Source organism: Serinus canaria, chromosome 2 (assembly GCF_022539315.1).
Source record: "Serinus canaria isolate serCan28SL12 chromosome 2, serCan2020, whole genome shotgun sequence".
In the NCBI taxonomy this organism is placed as follows: Eukaryota; Metazoa; Chordata; class Aves; order Passeriformes; family Fringillidae; genus Serinus; species Serinus canaria.
Genome location: NC_066315.1, coordinates 120932674 through 120953534, shown reverse-complemented (window position 1 = coordinate 120953534; position 20861 = coordinate 120932674). Strand labels below are relative to the sequence as shown.

At 35.7% G+C, this 20861-nt stretch overlaps 1 protein-coding gene across 2 annotated transcripts in view; it reads right to left on the bottom strand.

Moving 5' to 3' along the window:
* Nucleotides 1-4470: 4470 nt before the first annotated feature.
* Nucleotides 4471-20861, bottom strand: part of HNF4G (hepatocyte nuclear factor 4 gamma) — a 61366-nt gene continuing 44975 nt past the window's right edge. For both annotated transcript variants that reach the window (XM_030237879.2, XM_009086190.4), the window contains exons 3-10: nt 20484-20578; nt 16854-16960; nt 12810-12965; nt 10633-10720; nt 9231-9383; nt 8815-9051; nt 8113-8235; nt 4471-7704 (exon numbers count right to left, since the gene is read on the bottom strand). In XM_030237879.2, the coding sequence (XP_030093739.1) occupies nt 7586-7704; nt 8113-8235; nt 8815-9051; nt 9231-9383; nt 10633-10720; nt 12810-12965; nt 16854-16960; nt 20484-20578 (1078 nt within the window). In that variant the 3' untranslated portion in view covers nt 4471-7585. The remainder of the gene's footprint in view (nt 7705-8112; nt 8236-8814; nt 9052-9230; nt 9384-10632; nt 10721-12809; nt 12966-16853; nt 16961-20483; nt 20579-20861) is intronic.

The window sequence follows — 20861 nt, the reverse complement described above, 5'->3', positions numbered from 1 at the left end:
TGAAAGCTCCAACGGTGCCTTCTTCATGAACAGGGAGATGGGGATTCCTCTCCTGCCCTCCAGAAGGACCCCATCCCTCTTTTCATTTTCAAATTATTTGTTGGTTAATGAGCAGCACCTCAGGCTGTCAATCTCTGAAAGAGGTACAGTGTCACAAGGACAGAATATCTGCCTCTATGTGTTTAATCACACAATGCAAATTTAATCAACCTGCAAAAAAGCTCACATTAAAATAGAGGACAGATTGTACTACAGTTAAATTGTGATTTTGGTGTTGAGATAAAAAATGGATATTAATGTTCATTCTGCAAAAGAAAGTGTACTTCATAGTACATAAATTAAATATATAAAGTTTGTTATTTTATAGTACATCTGTCTGCATATTTTAGAGTATTGTTCCATTTTATTACATTTTGATCAAGACTAATGTTCATTAAAAATCTAATATGACAATGAAAAATTTTATATGGAAAATTCTTGTCCTCTATTACAATTGGTACCTGCTCCACTTTTTGGAAACTACAGTAAATTAGACTTGGGCCATGGTAATCTTAATTATATCTTGAAATAGATGATGTTGGAAATATATTGAATAAACTCTTTTGGTGAGATTGCCTTTGCCTCAATTCAAACTCTATGTTCATATGCTTACATTATTTAAATTACAAAAGGCAGGCATCTGAAAAACTGGATGCTTTGTTTGGCAGTCATATTCATGAAAATTCATTCAATTGTGAGGAGGCAAAAAAAAGGGAAGAAAAAAACTGCCTGCTGATCAAAATGTAACATAAGCTGCACCATTTCATTTAAGCTACAAAATGCATAGACTAAAAAAGAAAACAGCTCAATATGATCTCCAAACTGTGTTCTATGAATTCATCCTACTTTTAGCTAGAGAGCAGTTGTAACCCAACTTATTTACTTGCTTTATTTGAACAAGATGGGAAATAACTGTAAGGCCATTGAAATAGGTGACACAAACACTCTGCATATCAGGTGGCTGACATGAAAGTGACAGATCAGAACATTACCAGATCCAACACTTTGGTTTTTGCTCCAAAGTTGTATCAAAGTGAAATGTTGGCTCTGAATGCAACTGAAAACCCAACCAAAGTTTTATCTTGTCTCTGTGAGAAGCCTGAAACAGCATGGCATAGCAGGTGATACAACACCAGTTCAACTGTGTCACATGAAACAAGACATGATGATAAAAGGGGATTTGTGACAGTAAGAACTGCCATGGGCTACATGAAGGGCATTTTTTCACTCCCATGGCATTATAGCTCATTGGTAAAGACTGTGTTTAAGTAATACTTAGAGTAAGGGTCCCAGAGCTCTGATGCAGAATGTGGCCAGACCTCCCTGTAGAGCAGCCTTGTGAAGAGCCAGCAACTGCCAGTGGGCACCTGAGGGCATGTAGAGCTGCTAGGATATGTTACATGAATTGCTTAATAAAAACTGTAAATAAATCAGCTGCTCTGAGTATGAAGTTTGCAATCTACAAACTTTGATAGAACCACTGAACCACAAACCTAACTGCACCGAATATATGGAGCAAAGCTGTCTAATCTAATTCCTCCAGTAAAGAAGTTTTCCTAATCTCCTTGCGGAATCAACAGTGTTAGCCAATTTTTGTGTGTCTTCTTTCCTTTCTCCTTTCACTGAATTTCCTTGAAAGACTGAAGAAAACCTTACTCTTTTTTTCCCTAACCAATCACTAACTTTTTTATCTTGTTCAGGTAATTTCAGTCCCAGAGACACACCTCTGTGTGCAATCTTTATGATTATTTTTCCTTGAAGACCTTAAGTATTCTAAAATTTAACCAGCAACTGCTGTCTCTTTGGTCAACCCACCAAAAAACTGGCAAAGGAGGTTAGGTGGGAAGCCAGACTCCAAAATGTCACTGAGCCTAATCAGACACAGGACACGCAATGGTTCAATTCTTGCTACATTAAGACTCAAAAAGACCAGCCAGTGCTATTCAGATCAAAGCCAAAGACATTTTAAAACTCTGAATTTCTAGGCTTTCTGCTCTAGTCTCAGAGGAGAGTGCTAAACTTTAGATTAAATTATCCCTTGACGAGACTGGCTAAAGGAAAACCTTCATAACTTGCTGCTGCTCACCTCATAATGTCAGACACTGGTGACAGTCACCATTGCAAAAGGAAGTAAGTGGTGTCAGGCCCAATCATTGGGTAATTAAGAGCTCTGTGCTGACTCAAGGGTGTCCCACCACTTGTGACTTGGAGAAGCTGTCACATCAGGCTTTGTTTATGAGGAGGTGGCTACCCTCTCAGCAGCATCAGTAAATCTCGTATTGATGTGGCATCTTTGACTGACACTTGATTCAGTTGAACTAGGACATAATGTCAGTAGCAATCATAGCTCCATCACAATATTAAAAAATAGAGATCATTGTCATAAGAACATTTTTAGGCATATGTCTTGACAATATTTTACCCATCCTGTTTAGATGGTATTCAAAAGGAAATTATTAGAGTCGGTGATGCAAAATGGAAGTCTTTTTCACTGTCATTATATAACAATCTTTACATTTGATTATGTCTTCAAGTTTCTTACCCTTTAATAGAAATATTTATGGCTTTGTTTAGAAATCAAGCATGTATTTTAAGTTTTATGAAATTAATTTTTGAAAATATATTCCTGCAATTGAGCACCTTTAATTGCCTCTGCAATCAAATATAGCTTTTGGCTTCATAGAAGGCTTTTTATTTACACATAGGCTGTTCAATTAATGAAAATACCTGGATTTGCCACAAGAAAATAAGGAACCAAAAGAAAGCAATGATTGATGTCCACCTTGATGATAACCATCTCCTCTATCTTCATGTAAGAAAAACAACATAAGAAAGAGAAGCACAATTGCATTGTTACCATCGTAATACTAAATTTGGAGATAATTTTTTTTACATTTCTTGTTTATTCCCAGGGAGAATAAAGGGAAAAGAGAAAGCTGATGCATCTGTATCAGACCAAATAGAAAAATGTAAAAAATAATTGCAAACCAATACAGAAGGCTTTTGATAGATTTATTAAAATGTGGATCTAAGTATTTCTTTACTATATTCTTTAGCATAAGTATCACAAATGGTGTTGCACATCTAGAAATGGTCTGTTGAAAGACATAAAAAAATGTTAGGCCACCACAGACTGACAGACATCCTTGAGGTAAAACCAGAACTTCCAAGTATATGAAAAAAACAAAGAATTATAACAAATTCTCTTACATTCTGTGAATGTTAAATTTTCTGTCACAGAAGATTCCTAGAGCTCAGTAAATTCCTAGATTAAATATCTTTGCTCACTTTCATAATTCTTTAGTTGGGAGAAATTCTGGATAATGATTAGAACTGAAAGCTAGTTCATCTATCTCTCTCTGTAAAACACATAATCCTGATTCACCTATTGGGGCTTTGTAAAGCCGATTTGTCAAAATCCTTGAAGAACAGTCTGTCAGCACTTCACAGCATTAGAGCTGTAAAGGGGTTTCCATATTTCCTTTGTTGCAGTCTGAGAAAAAAAATCTCTTCCATTCCCTAAAATCATAAACCTCCTACACTCCAGTCAGCCTTCACAAGTAGAGGTTTCCTGCATGTAGAATACCCAGCCATTGATTCAAGTTCCTCAGAGGGACCAGAAGATTCCAGCATTCAAAATGGAGTCTCCATGGCAGCTTTTCCCTGTAGTTCTGCACTGCAGAGTAGAGACCATTTGAGCAAAAGTAAGCAGTCCAAATCACTGTATTATTACTACTAACAAAAAAAGCCCAACAAAACAACCAAAAAAACCACCCACAAACAAACAAACAAATAAACAAACAAATAAACAAACAAACAAACTATCTAACTAACTAACAAACAATCTAATCCCATTTCTATTCAAAATCTAGTAAAGAGACACACAACTGGACATAATTTCCAAGGCAGAGGAGATACTGGTTATCTAAAACAATATATTCTAAAGAATCTTTCTAAAGTTTACAATATCTTTATCAAGTTGCACCTAAATTTTTCTAAATAACAGTGTGCTGGAGCAAAGACAGTGATTTTTTAAGTTTTCCCTGTCCAGAAAAAAACAAACTGTTGAACATATGGTTCATTTTAAACACAGATGGAATGAAGCATGTGCTTCAGTTCTGTTCTAAGTCAGAAGTAAAAATTGAAGACCATAGCTATGTAATACTTTGCCATGTTGCAGCAGAATCAACTAAAATGTTGCCATCAGATTCTTTCATATGATTTTAATATCCTGCTTGAGCAAAGGGGGTTGGATTAGATGACCTCTAGAGGTCCCTTCCAACCTCAGCCATCCTGTGATGCTGTGAACACTGTAGAGATGAAAGCATGTTAGTTATACACTTATTCATTGTGTAAAGAATATAAATAATTCTCATTGTTTATGTAAATGGTTAATAATAATAATAAAAAAAACCAACTAAAAGGCAAATGTGTCATTTGGATCATTCATATTTCTTTATTGAGCTTTGATGAAAAACAGTCCATTTGAAATATTTCCAGCAACCATTTCAATTCCAAATGCTCAATACAAAAACTTGGTATCAGAGTTCAAACATATAAAGTTACATCTCATTATAATTTAATATTTAACAGCACTAATCATTTCTGATTTTTCATAATTAAGTTTACAAAAATAATGTTACATTTATAAAATAAATCAGCTTTTCCCAATAAATTACAGTGGTGTTCTTATTCAAAAAAGTAATATATCATACAAAATAGACAACAGCTTCTTGTCAGATAAAATACTAAAGCATATTTTTCCTCCAGTACATTTTGGTTGTGTGTGACAACATTTTATTGTACACTTGATAGCTAAAGTTCACTGTGAAAAATAAAGTAAGCTATTATGCACATTTCTTATGTAAGGCAAGCGTGGCCAGCTTGGGGACTGATCTTTACTTATAATTATATGCTTTTAGTCAGACCAATACTGCCATGTGTATATGTAGCTGAATTCATTTATCTGACCCAGTAAAGTCATGCAGATCCACCTAGAGTCCAATACTCTTTCTATGACAAGTACACAAAAGTGAGCCAAATCAGTAAACTTTTGGGCTGCTCAGTATCTCTCACATTTGTTTTACCTTTGTGTATCACTGTAAAGCATTGGTGGCCAACTTGTAAAAAAAGCAGAGTCTGGATACCCTTAAAGTTAATGGCAAAACTTCAGTACCTTATTCTGTCATAAAAACTCATATTAAAAGGAACTTGTAAAAAGAGCAATGCATTAATAAAAAACAAACAGTAAGCAGCAAAAAAGGAAAAGGATCTAAAAAGCAAAAGGCAAACATTAATAGCTACTGTATACAGACTTTACAAAAGCAACTACTTAAAAATAACAAAGAAGCACACTGTCTACCTGGTGGTAGGTGCATTCTCATTAAAACCTTTTGAATGTTCAGGTCAGCTCAGCATTTACTGTGTTGCACTTCTGGCCTACAAAAATGTGTTTGAAGAATCATTTTTGATTGTTTGAGCAACTTTTACAAGCCAAGGGTGCAACTGCACTATCTCTGGTTGCTGTGATTAATGAAGATGTCTGTCTCAGGGTGATCAACATCTCACTTTGAAGAATTTCTGACTCCACTATGTTTTCTCTTTGCAATAGTTTAGCAAACTGAAATATATTATTATTTCTTTTTTTTGTCTGTTTCTCTCATACATATCTTCTGGTAGAAAGTCTGCTTTAATGTACTAAATCATTGCTGTCTGGAATAAATAAAATATGTGAAGTGGTGATTTTCTTATGATGTTAGTGTTGTGTGAACAACACATCACTTCATATATCATAAAAGATTACTTTCACAAATTGTAACTGAGTACTATAAATGCCCCAAGTGAGCATGTGTCACAAGGTCCACTTTGTGCAAATTCACAGAGGGTCCAAATCCAGATGAGTTGTTATGGACTCCAGACACAAAACCTAGTCAAGGTTGGATGCCCAGACTGGAAGGGGAGGAAGAGGTGGAGAAAGGGGCTCACCACAGTAAAGCAAGTCATCCCACGCTTCTGAAAACTTAGACATTGAGAAGATGAGTATGTGAATTGAGAGAGTGTGCTGTCTTCTGGCTTGAAATCCCATGGCTCAAACCAGAAACACCTGGAGCTGAACTCAGGCACATCTGCCACTGCAATTAGTTAAGTCATAACTCTCCAACACAGAGCTGCTACATTAATTACAACATTTCAGTAGGTGAATTTTAGTGATTGCTGAAACATGCATTTACTAACCAGTTAGACAAATAAACACAATGGCTACCCTTGCACTAGTAAACCAAACATTGCAAAGTATCCTCTTGCCATGACATGGTCCTAGTTAGAACTTATTGCAGTCTACAACTTCCTTGTGAGGGCAAGATGAGGAGCAGGCACTGGTCTCTCTCTGTAGTGACCAGGCACAGGACCCAAGGGAATGGCCTGAAGTTGTGTCAGGAGGTTTAGGCTGGATATTAGGAAAAGGTTTTTCACCCAGAGGGCAGTTGAGCACTGGAACAGGGTCTGCAGGAAAGTGGTCACAGAAAAGCCTGATAGAATTCAAGAAGCATTTGGACAACCCTTTCAGGTACATGATGTGACTCTTGGGGATGGTGCTGGGCAAGGCCAGGGGTTAGACTCAATGATCTTTGTGATCTTTCCAACTCAGTTTATTCTGGGGTTCTGTGATACTCTCTGCACCCTTAAAGAGAAGGGCTGTGTTCAAAGTACCTGAAAGTGAAAAGTGTCCCTAGACTGGCCTAATTCCCAAAGTGAGCTCATAAATTTTTTGGGAACATACCAGTTAGTCCAGACCAAAAAGCCTACCAGTCTTTGCTCTAAGTATTTATCAATATAAATGCTTCAGAACTGGCCAATTGACTATTTATAGACATAATATCTATATATATGTTCCATATGTAGATTTTAAGAAGTCCTCAAGCATATTCACCCAGGCAGGCCTTCTGCTTCATACAAACTGTTAAGCAAGGAGGATCCAATCCTTTTGTTGAAATTTTAGTTAAAAGAGATGGTCCTTTAAAATCAGGATTTTTTAAAATAGCTGCGTGCTTCTGTCCATTAAGTATGTTTTCCTTTTTTTTACATTCATATGCTTTTTTGGTTGCCTAATGTTCTACTATTAGTGGAATCTTGGCTTTTGCCTAAATAACCCACTTTTTCATATCTACAATTCACAGCTAAACAAGCACTAGGCAGTTCCATTACAATGAAAAAATTATATACACACCTAAAACAATAATATTAAGACAACAACTAAGGAAATAAAAACACATATCTGTGCAGTTATAAGATCTAAAAATAATATCTACTTCTATACATATTTGTCAGACTGCAGCATCCACAGTTACAGTTGTATGCAGTAGTCAGAACAGCATTACTTTCCAAATCATGAGGTGATTTAAGGAACACCCACTTAGCAGTGGCTGCTGAGGAAATAATTTCCTTTATCAACCTGAGATTTTAAATGTGCAAGTATTCTACCAATCTATCTAGTGCATGAAAAGGAGGAGAAGGAAAGAAAGGAAGGATAAGACAGATAAAAATATTATCACAATGTTTTTTGTTTCAAAATAGATTGCTGTGCAATGACTGAAGCTTGATTTGCAGACATTTTGTATTCTTGCCCAGAGCCTTGTGGAGGGGAAGGTAATGGAGTTTCTGGAGTTGCTGAAAAAAAACACAGAAATAATTACAGATTTTATTAGCCTGGTCTACTCTACAGATATATACTACTGCACTGAAAGGGAGTCCCATTGCATGCTTGGGAAAGAGAGTGACTTGACATGCTAGGGAAACAGGATATTTTAATGATTAGAATTTTTAGTTTATTAAAGATTTTGCATGTAAAAACAATGATATATCAGAATGGAGCTGAATTTTTAAAATTAAATTAAATTCAGGTCAAAGTCTATTACTTAACATAATTTATATACATACATTTTTAATGCACAATTATTTTAATTTAAGAATGATGATGAAATAGCTCTATGAACACTGACAGGCCACCATGCTAATTAATATTTTAAAATGAAACAGTGAAGTGCTATGACAGAAGACTAACTTGCAATCACTTACGTATCTGTTCTGTATGTACAGGAGCAGACATTGGACTTATGAGGACAGTTTGGCCAGTTAATGGATCTTGGGCTAAGTGAGGATGCATTGGATGATGCAGATGACTGGCATCATTAGAAGTACCTACAAAAATAACATGAGCATATATCAATGCAACAAGTATGTTGTTGCCAGTGACTTATACTTCAGTAATTACAGTTCCACAGAGTAAATATTTTGATTGGCAATTTGAATAATTGCCTCTGGGTATTCATTAAACAATTTAAGCAGACTTCAAGCATATTATACACCGTGTTTATTTTCACTGTTTTGACTGCAATAACAGTGTGTTTCATGAAATATTTCTAAGGGTTCTTTCATCTGCCTAGGGAATTGTAGGACAACCCAGTAGTTACTGAGAAGCACATAGCAAAATCTGTCGTTGCAGGACCAAGTTAACAAGATGAACTGCCAAGACAAGAAGGCTTTAGCTAACAATTACACAACACAAAGCTCAGCCAGTGAGTCAGAGTGGTAGCTTAGATCAGGATTCCCTCAACATCCCAACATCCTCAATCGAATATACTACTACTACTACTACTACTACTACTAATAATAATAATAATAATAATTTTATATATATTATATGAAGACAATTTCTATTATGTTAAATATAAATTCAACATAATACAAGATGGTAAATTTAACGAATTGATAGCTTACCTCCCAGTAACATTTCCTGAAGCAAACTGTCAATTTTAACAATTCCAAATAATTTAACCAATTGTATCTGCTCAATCATTTGCCAAGTGATGCTTTGGAGTGTAGGCAGTAGAAGAAGAAGTTCCCCAAATCTTCCTCTGGAGTCATACTGACGGTCATTAATATAATCCTCTAAACTGATTTGGACTTGGAATCGCATATTCTTAATCTTCAAAGGATTACTCAAGCCTTTTGCATCTTTAAAAATGACAAAAACTTTAAGTCAAGGCATATTACGATTTGGGAGGAGCATCTTACTGGTTTTAATTTTATTGTTTTCCATTCAGCTAGGTAACACAAACAGATGCTACATTAACAAAAATTACTTTCAATACAATCACATGTAGAACAATTGCGAGATATTTTTGTAAGAATACCTGGATCAAAAAACACAATTGCTTTCAAGCAAGCATATTCATTGTCATCTATTTGAATTTCCTGGAAGGGACGAACTAATTCATCCAGAATCCGATTTGCCACTCGGCAGATCTCCATTTCAGTGCTGTTGCGATGGATTATGTAATTGTTGCCTTAGAAAGAAAGAATATCAACATAAGAATTAATAGAAACATTTTGATGCAACATACTAGATGAAGCCAATTTTCAAAAGTACATTTCATATTGCTTGATCAAGTTGATTTTTTTAAGTAATAACTCTCCCTTGCATCACACACAACTTTTCTTTGCAAACAGAGTATATGTGCAAGTACGCCAACATGATTAGTCCACAGAACCAAGGTTGGTATTTGAATTATGAAGCAAGCAGACCTTTATGTTTAAATAACAGATAAATATACTAATGTATTGATCTTAAAATGTTTTCTTCCCTGACTAAAATAATATATCCCAAGCTGAATGACAAGTATTTGACAATGGAAAAGAGGAGACACTGGAAATGTTTCTTTTCTTAATGGATGTTTCTGTTGTTCCTAATAAAATTTAGTAGCATCATAAAATTTTCAGTTAAGAAATAATTTTACCTAGAGTTTTTTGGGTTTGGTTTTTTTTTTTAAATATCCATTTTGGAGGTGTCCATTATCGCATCTTAATTCACCTTCTGGAGAACACTAGGAATATCATGGAGCTTTCAGAAGCCACCCTCTTCCCTGACAGCCATGTTCCCTTAACATAACCCTGTATAGGAGCCATCTCAGCTACCAAGAATACGCTCCTGCAGGTGTGCCATGGCACTGTGCCATGGGTGCACTCATCTGCCACGCGGCAGGGACAGCAGGAATGGTGTCTACGTGGTGGCCATATGGGGACTATTGAGGAAGAAGTGAGAGCTGTCTTGGGAAAGTGAGTTACAGGTAACATGATATCTAATATTTTAGCCAGTAGAGTCATCTTTGAGTCTGAAGGACTCCTGAGAAAGCTCCAGATAAATGGTTTTCATGAAGACTGAAAGTAGTGTAACAGGCTGGACACTCCTTTCCTAAGCAAAGGGGGTTTTATACTGTTTTTGTGGTGTTATTATTTTGTTCCAATTTTTTTTAATGGGAAAAGGTGCAGAAAGGCTAATAAGGTAAGGAGGCAATTGCCAGGAACTCCCTTAAATTGTAGTTTCTGCTATCCAATAGACCTTTACCTGTACCACATGAAACCGTCCACCTGCTTTTGCTAGAACAGGCACGTGACATTATGTCATTAATAGCTATTTAGCATTTACAGAATGCATTGCTTTGATTGTGCCAGAACAGTTGTCCCACTTAAGTGACTACATCGTTGCTAATGTACTATAACATCATCATCAGTAAGTAAAACAAAACCAATATTTACCTAAAAGTAAAATGTCCTTATATGCCATAGACCGTTTTGCTGCTCCAAGCAACAGGTGCTCCCCAGCATGTGCTCTTAGCAGGGCAACCTCATGAAAAAAACCAGCAGACTCATTAGATGATAAAGCAGTAAGTTTCAATAAGGGCAAAAGAAAAGAGCACACCTGTTTGTAAGGTACATGTTGAAGACTGCTAAGATTCCAATGTAAAATGTAAAGTGAATGTAAAAATCTGAACAGCATTAAAACAGCCCTTTCTAATTAAACTGTCATCCTCTGTCATATCCAGCATTCTGTCTAGATTTTAACTATCAGGATCTGCAAAATATTTCTTAATAAATATATTACCTGCATTTATTTCCTAGTGTGTATTCCCTTGACAAAGTTTTCTCTGGAATTTTAACTTGACGCTAAAGACTCCAGTGGGCTGTAATGAACTGTCAGAGTAAATATGGTTCAATCAGTGTTTCATTATTCTCTTGAACCAAAAACTTATGTGTCACTTAAAAAAACTTTTTCCCAACAAAGCCAGATATGCTAACAGAGACACTATTGTCCACAAAGAGGAATCCCAATTTGTACTAGGAAGGAACTTATGTTTAATAGTTTACTCTTAGTCAACTATTTACTTTCCTCTAGTTTTAATGTCTGCTTGAAATTTCAGCAATGGCCTTTATTTCCTCAAAGAACTCATCTCTTGACAAGAAATTCTAATCCAAGCCAGTCATTTTAGGAGAGATATAAAGGTACACAGCACCTGGTAATACTTTTGTGTTAAGACTTCAGGTTCTCAGTAGAGTTATCTTAGCTGATTTGGTCTCCTCTGTGGTTTGTAAATCAGGCTGACTCCCAGAAGAGGAATCATTTTTTCAAAACAATATGGCTAATTTCATAACTGAATGAAACCCCTTAGAAAGTGGCTATCACAAATGAAAAAAGTGGCATTTGTTTTATCTCTCAACATCTTTGTCCCTACTTTTCTAAGGTACTTAATGTTTCAGAGTATTTCCCAACATGTCCTCTTCAAGCACAGCAGGGGTTTTCAGCCTATCATTCTAAGCAGATATTTTATTTTTTCAAATGCAGATAAGAAAATTTTAAGGATATTTGATACCTCCTCTTTTTCTCCATGCTATCTTAACTATAAAAGCAGCAATATTTTTTTTTGCTTGCTTTTGTTGCCCTTTTGTAGTAATGACATTTGAAATTCTTTTTCACATGAACAATTTAAACTTATTTGAGTATGTTGAGCTTGGGAACATATGGGCTCTGTGGGTCTGCAAAGACACCATTTAACTTATTTTTTGGGGAGTTTCCTGTGGCCTGAAACATACCCATATTCCTGAGGAATGATATAAAGGAGAATGACTCAGTTCAAACCAAGGATGACCTAACGCAGGATTTTGTTAAAAAACCAAGAGACTGAAGAAGCAAAAAGAAGCATTTATACCATTCCAGTTCACAGAGTGATTTTCTAAATGAATCAGGTTTTGGTGTGGAATCAAGAGATCCCAAGCAATGAATAAACCTCCTTCTGAGGCTGCTTGTCAGAGAACTGATCCCTACAATACGGAGATTCTGGTTTTGGGTTTGCCAGCACAACCTACTCTAAAAGCCAGTCATAAATTAAAATATATTACAGATGTGATGTTACATCAGACCTCTGTCATAAAAACGCTTATGAATTTTCAAGATTTGGTGCTTTTTTCCTTACATTTTTTTATATACAATATAATTTTAGTACAATGTATGGTATGAAAGATTATTTGCTATGGATTGATATCAGTATGTTTGGAATTTGTTTGAGATTCTAACCACTTTTGGCTTTTTCAAGTAGAAAAGTCTTGCTTTAAATTAAATAACATGCTGTCTTATACCATATTACAATGAAAGGTGAACAAGAATGGAATACTTTTTAAGGTCAGAAAAAGTTCTGCTTACAAAACACGACAGATGGAACAAAACACTTAAAGCCATGCGGGCTGGCTGCTTGTTTTCGTTCACGTCTTTTCTGTTGTGGTGTTACTTCACAACTTAAATAAAATAAATTAAGAGGGTAGGTCTAGTATTCAGTTGTCTTTGTTCAGACAAAAAAGAATGAGTGTTTCATCCTAAAATTTAAATATCACAGGAATAACAGAGCAGTAATTAGAGTTTTCTCTTTGGTCTCCTCTTATACCTGGTCATCGAGGGGTAGTTCACAGAAGCCCGGAATATATTTAGCCCATTCCACCAGGACCAAAAGCTGTTGCTTCATAGATTCACAGACATCACTAACACCAGCAATTTTCTTAACATTTATATCAGTGCTAGCACCAGGACTGGAAATTGAGATCTGGCCATAAGGAGAGAAAAAATGAATTATGTTAAATTTCATGTGATTTTATTTTTATTGGTTAATAGCATATTTAAGAAAAAATCACAGCAGTAATCACAGATACTCTTGAGAAATTTCTTGACCCAATGGACCATTACCCTGCACATAAATTATAAATTTTTCTTATTATTACCAGTATGCATTGCAATATGCTAAAACTTAAACTAATCATATAATGATACAACATCTTCTCATTTCAAAATACTATTTTTAAAAATACTAGAGCTCTTTTCATTTGGAGAAGTGAGGAGAGAGAGACAGAGATAATAAGACAAAGAGAATGATAAAGGGATAGCACATTCTTCTAGTGTAAAGACAGGTATCATTAACTTTAGAAGGTAAAACAGGGGGATTTCAGTGCCTGGAGGAGAATGGTTTGTAATGATGAAGTAGAGGTCTAGGCAGAGGTCTGAGATGTTTCAGAGGAACTGTAAAGGATATGAGTGTGCATTAGACCACCTGCAGGGAACAGTGTTCTGTGAAATGGCAAGAGAGCAATATCTTTCTGGGCCTGAAGCTGGGGCACTTCTACTGAGACAATTCCTGAAATTCTTAATGACTTTTCAAGGAAAGGAACAAAACCAGGCTTTCTCTTGAGCCAGGCAGGAAAGCCAGCTTAAGATAAAGACAAACCTGAGAAGGTAAGGCCAGTTTATAGTTGCTATCATACTACTGAACCAAAAAGAAAATGGAAGCAGGAAAGGGAAAAAAAATAGAAGAAGAAGAGAAAAAAAAAGAAGTGGAAAAAGAAAAAAGAAAAAGAAAGAGAAAAAGAAAGAGAAAAAGAAAAAGAAAAAGAAAAAGAAAAAGAAAAAGAAAAAGAAAAAGAAAAAGAAAAAGAAAAAGAAAAAGAAAAAAGGAAAAGAAAAAAGGAAAAGAAAAAGATCACTGTACAAGGTCTCTAAACTAACTTTCCCTTTATGTTTTATTACTGAAAGCATAGTCAGGAAATTATATAGAATGATTATCTTCCTCAGGAAAAGAAATTAATTGTTTGGTCTTCCATTGTCATGTTCCTACACTTTTCAGGATGGTGGAAAGTATTTAGCTTGTCTCCTAGCAGTTCCCTTTATTCATATACCCCTGTTAAACCCCACAGTGGGATCTGTAGTGAAATCCCTTATCCTTGGGTAGTCAAAAGGAGTTGTACTTCTGAACTCAAGCTCTTGCTTCCTACATAATTCAGTAGTGCAAAACAGTGAAAACAGCTTAGATATTTATGTCAGTTAACCAGCTGAACATTACCTCTCAGGGAAATACAGCAGCTAGGCAGGTGAAAAATTCCTCAGACACATAATTCGAAGGCTATCATGTAGGAAAAAGGTTAGAGGTATTGCCTCTTTGTAGACAGAGAATGTGTGAAATCAATGTTATAATCATGAATCTATTTCTGGCATCTCCTCTGCAAAAAGGAGGTAGAAAATACTGATATTCATTCAGGTGAGAGCTACCAGAGTGATTCAGTCTAGAAAACCTTCGGTACAGAAAGACAGTAAAGAAATCCAGTACATTTCATTTTTTCCCAGAAGAGTAAAAGGGGTCTTGATCATGATTCAAAGGTACAAAGAAGAGATTTCGGATAGTTGGTCACACTCTGATCTACCTGAAAATGATACTACTAACCATGCAGCAACTAGAAGATAATACAAGAAGGCAAAGATGTAGATTGTTTAACTGTTAGACATACTGACTCATGAAGTTAATACATTGTCCTTCCCTTAATATATTTAATTGAAGCTGTGCATTTTTATAATTTAGATCTTCCATTACAAACTACAGTCTCCAAGCTGAAATTATGTGGTGAACTTCTGCTGGGGGTTAGTGGGATTACTCCCATGGAGTTAATTGTGAACGCCTAGGATTGTACATCTTGACAAGGATATGAAGCTATGAACTTTTCAATTTCTATTTCTCTGTTGCTTTAACCTGCCTTTTATTTATTATGGGGTACTACACAGGACTCACTGACTTGATAGAATCATAGATTAGCACAGATTAGGAGGGACCTTGAAAGATCATCTAATCCAACCTTTTATGGGAAAGGAATCCTAGAGATTATCTAACACATTGTCCAATTGCATCTTGAAAATCTTCAGTGGTAAGGACTCCACCACATCCCTGGAAAGGTTGCTCCAGTAACTGTTTGTTCTCACTGTAAAAAATTTCTTTCTTATATTGAGGTGAAATATTTCCCAGTGTAACTTGTACCCATTAATGAGTTTATGAACAGGAAAATATAACATTGTATCCTAGTTGTTCTAAAAACCTTCAGAGACAGATGCCTTTACTCATTTGAGAGTCCAGCATGCCCTTTTTATATTTACATAATCCTGGAAGCCGCTCCCAGGTGTGTATGAGAAAAATTGTACTTAGACGATTCCCCTCTGTAAGGGATCTTAAGGAACAAAATTACTAATTTTTCCTATTTATTATGAACACTTCAAAAGCGATGAGAATATATCTACTGTTCCATATTTAATATGAACATCTCAAAAGAGATGAATGCGACCTTCTTCCTCATTTCACAGCTGAAGTACTTGGATAATCATTTGGGACACACTACCACTTCCTCTAAGCCTCTTCTCAGGACTGAACTCATCTTACAGACCTATTCAATTGAGAGAAAAAGAAGTACTTTTAGGACTTCTTTGCTCTTCCATCATGCTAATGAAATCTCTTGGACTTTGAGGCCAAGATTGTATCTTCATATATGCTTGACATAGTGGAAGCAATTCTGCTCTAGTAAAACATAACAAATAGTATGTACTATAAATTTGTGTATACACAAGGAGATGTTTTAGGCCAAGAACCTACTGTTTGAAAAGAACTTTGTGCTATAAACAGCTGAGGATGTGATTCTGTTCAAGACAGTTCTTATTCATGAATTGCAAATACCAGTTGGAAATGATTAAGGAGTATTATAAAAAAAGCACAATAAGCAAGTTCAAAAATTACGAAGGAGATAAATTTAGATATATTTTTCACACTGTATAGGTAGGAAAGGTAGGAAGGTACATTGTGTTCATCTAGTCAGCCTGGACATGCAATATGTGCCAAAGACTATAACCCAGTAATTCCTGCATCAATTCTCTACAGGCAGTTCCAGCCTAAGAGAGATGCTTATAAAGGATGAGATTACAAAACATTTGGGGATGAATAAATCAGTCAGCATGAAATCATAAAGGTGGCAGTTAAATTCTAAGCAAGTTAGTAAGAGGTGCAAGAATGCAGAATCAATGACCATGATTTATCTGAGGTGCAGAAAAGGACTGGAGACTGTTCCATTCAGCAATTGATTCGATAGGAAAAAAAAAAGGAAAAGAGAAAATGAAGTTCAGATGAGACAAAGAAAATTTAAAAGCTAGATATGAATAGACTCTCCAGTTGGAACACTTCTGTTTGCCTTACTTATAATGTCTAAGGATATTAAAAATGGTATTTTCAAAAGAATGTAAGGAAATGAGTGTCCACACCCCTTTGAATGTAATGGCTTTGGACAAATTTTTCCCTATGTTTCATGGGAAAGCCTGCTTAAAGGATAGATAGATGCTACCAGCTGCCTAAGACTGCAACTGATTTAAAAGCAGTAAGAACCATAAACCTTTATTAAGAAAGGTGCCTAAGACATATTGTTCTGGACAAAGTAGAATTTTTTTATTGACTATGCTTCAAGAATGTATTCTATTACCACTTCTTCCATTGAGAAGAGGAAGTTGCATGCATTTTGGAAGTAGGAAAAAAGTAATCTCAATAATTATTTTTGATACAGTAAGAAATTGAGAAGTATTTAATTTTAGTAAAAGTGGTCTCAACATCACTAAAAAATTTTGTGATTGATCTCAGTACCTGGCGGGAGAGGGTCTCGGCTTGTGACAGTGTGCTAATAGAGGGACTGTTGCAGCCATCAAAAGTGTTTCTTCTTGTACTTATCCTGTCCCGTTCATTTTGTACAGCTGGAAAAGAATAACCATCTCATTTATTGACTTGTAAACACTGACGCAAAGAATAATTTCAGAACTTTACTAGATTCCAGAAGATAACTCTAAGAACAGAAAGGTATGACATTCAAAGAAGATGATCTGCATTTCGTCTGAGTGATGAGTAAGGATGACAATACATGTTTGCAGTCTCTATTGGAACACCACTTGCCTGTAAAAAGCTTGTATAACTAATTGCAGATAGGCAATGAATCATCTGCACTTCTGTCACTAGCTTAACTACAGTCAAACCTCTTTCTTCCTTTGAACTTGAACACATGGTCTCAGTTTCAACCAATTTAATAAGTCAGTCTTTATGATAACAGCAGAAATGGCCATTTCCAGACTGCCAAACAGGTCAAGTGATACAGCATCACCACTGAAAAAATATCTCTCAGAGGAAGTAAGAAAGCCCTACTCATGCTCTGCTGTAGGAAACTATGAAATAGGAGTGAATCATGAATTTAATCCACTAAGATAATTTTGAAACTTAAGATAATTTTGAAACTTAAATCTCATGCTCCTCCTCAGTGACATTGCATTCCTAGCCAGTTTATGGAATATTAACGAATTTACAGGGGGAAAAAAAACCAACACAAAAACCAGCACACCAAAAAAGCTTTAGGACAGTAAATTCAGTAAGTTTTGTCTCACGGAGTCCAAAACCAGGCATTTGAAAAAGCTTTGGATAGGGAATCTGTAATCAGCCCCTGTAAGGTTTATGAAGCAAAAAGTGTGCTTTTAAACTAAAGGAAGAAGAAAAAAAATAAAAACTAACAGTCAGATCCTTCTAAAACCTAAATCATGTCCAAGATTAGGCTAAAGAAAATGATAAAGGGGAAAAAAAAAATTGCCAATGGAAATCTTTCTATTGCATGAGGAACTTCATTGTCTTTTAAGAGCAGCAGCTTTATTCCCAACAATACATTCGCTATATTGTGGGAAACAATCTGCATTACAGGATTAAGGAGTAGTACAAGAGGTTTTAATTCGAATAAAACCTCTGTGCACTGAGTAGGTTCAGGATTTATCTGAACAATGCACACAGTTTATTCCAGAGGTGCACTAATTTTTTGCAGTTTGTACACTTACTGATGGGTCTTTTAGTAAGGTCACAGGAAGAAATCTTGTGTGGTGACAAACACACAGTATGTTGTACACAGGAAGAGAAAATATAACCTTTTGTAAAAGAATGCTGAAACAAAGATCCAATGCTGAAACAAGCATAGGCAATTAGAATAAATTCAGCACTGAAAAATTTTGCAAAAATAGTAAGGTATTCTGACAATACACCACGAGTGAAAAACACTGATGGAGCACATCACCACCATAGGTGGATGCTTTATTTTCTTCTACATACTCATATTTTTGGATTATTAGACTAGACTATGCGGCTACAGACTTATTGCCAATTCAGGCTAAAATTGCCTTAAATAGAGACTCCATAAGAAGGGTGGTTCATTTGCTCAAAGAGGACTTGTAAAGCTTTTAATAACTGAAGCCTCACTTATCTTTGTCCTGAAGAAAAGAAAGAGATTTGCTAAAAACATGAGAAACTATCATAGACTCTATGCTCTACTTCCTTAGACTATGCCCTGATCATCTAGAGAGGTTATAACAAACAAAAGCAATGCTGAAGGTCTCAGACACAGTGGGATCAGAGTAGGGCAGAGTAACGTTAAGTGGGTTAAAAATTCTGTGCCATGCACTAGTCTGCATTAGCATCTTGAGGGAAATAAGCATTTCTCTGTTTTGGGCTCCCCAGCACATGAAAGATGCTGGAAAACTAGATAGTGTCCAGCAGAGGGCTATGGAGATGTAATCCACAAGATGCACAAGGTGAAGTAGTGACAGGCATCTTTGTTTATGCAGAAGAAAGAGGAGCAACATGGATGTGAGGGTCTTCATTTCTGTGGCATACAGAAAATGGAGCCAGATTCTTCTCAGATGCATAATGAAAAGACAAAACCCAATGGACACTACCCTAACTTCAGTAAGAGATATTCTAACTAGTAATAAGGAAAAAAAACCTTTCCCAATGAAGGTGGTCAAGTACTGGAAGAGCTTGTAGAGCGAGACGTTGTTTATCTCCCCTCTCACAGACTGCGTAAATCTGTCTGGACAGGGTCCCAAGCAACCTGACTGAACCTAGATGTCAGCCTTGGTTTAAGTGGGAGCTGAACTAGATGAACTCTAGATGTCCCTTCTGAGATAAACTATTCTTTGATTCCAGGTTTTGAAAGTCTGTAAAGCTGTGCTATTTGCCAAACTTCTAGGGCAGCTGCATATTCACAGATCTGACCCTTTCTTCCCATCAGATTCATAACATATTTACAATATGTTACTGACTTTATGGCTTAAATTCCAAAAGGCCAAAGTGTCTTAAAGGAGATCCACATTAGTAGGCAAACCTATTTCATACCCTGTGTAACTCTGTTTAGAATATCTCCATACAGCTTCAAGGAGAAAAATCCATTTTATCTCATACCAATGACTTGATCAAAGTGTTGCTACAGAACAGATACTTAAGAGCATAAAGAAAAAACCTTCCTTTGTACAGACAAAAAGAATGACAGCTACATTACAAGAGAACTAAGCATTCGCCTTTCACGCTGGCCTGCAAGCAGGTGCAGCATGCTCCAAGCAAAAAAGGTAGCAAAGTTTGTGACAAACCACTTTTGACATCTTTTGCATCTACATCATTATTGTCTATGAAACAACAGCCCAAACAAAAAAACAAACAAACAAACAAACAAACAAACAAAACCCAAAAAAAACCCAAAAAAAACCCAAAAAAACAACTCTCTAATATTTGCACTGCTCTTCTTTCCCTGTTGCTCTGCTCCTGTGATGATCTGGTCCTTTGACTTTGACTGAAGAATCACTGTGACACAGGCTTCTCATATCTGTCAGTGAGATGCTAAGTAACAATTTTCCTATATTATGTCCTAGGAAAATTATATTTTTTATTAATTAATGTGGACACTGCACTGACAGCTACCACTACTCTTCTCACTACTTTTTCATTCAACTTCAGAGTCCTTTGTCTGGCTTAAATGTTTCATACGTTTAAATTTAAGGGAAGAACCAGTAAATTTGCCCTGCCATTACTTAGGGCAGGGGGAAAAAAAGCCAGATATTTTTTTACTCAGTTTCGATAAACATTTTAAGTAAAATCTCATGGTTTGAAATATTACAGAATATGGCTCAATATGTAGAAATCAATGAATTTTGGTGCCAGAATTAATGAATTAAACACTTGCAAATTCACTTTAAATCCATGCACTTGTTAATGTTCCAAGTGCTAGAACAGCTTACCCACTTGAAAGTTAGAAGACATACATTTCACCTCAATATAAAAGTGCTTTCCCATTATGAAGACATTGTAGCAGACTTTCCATTGCTTTATTCTGCTGGAGTTTTTTAGAATTTTTATTATATTTGAAAGCTAATTTGGACTTTTTCTCTTCGTATATCAAATAATAAACGACACCATTACCTTCCTTTTTCATTCCTGCTCGAAAACACTTTTTTAAACGACAATATCTGCATTGATTCCTTTTGTCCTTGTCAACAATACACTGTCGGTTGAATCTATCAGAGACAAGAAAAGGTAAATGTATAAAGCATTAATAAAGTAGCACCCTGATTACAAATAAGAAAACCAACTAATCTGTCCTGTCAGAATAATGTCTATAACCACAGACTCTCTTCTTCAGTTGTATTGATTATTCTTTATTAATCAGTTTTGAGAGGTGTTTCATACCTGCTAATTTTCCAGGAATATATGTGTGTGTATAAATACATGTATGCATTGGAATAGGCAAGTGTGGAAAATTTTGTATGTACATCATTTTTACCTCAATTGATTTGTTAG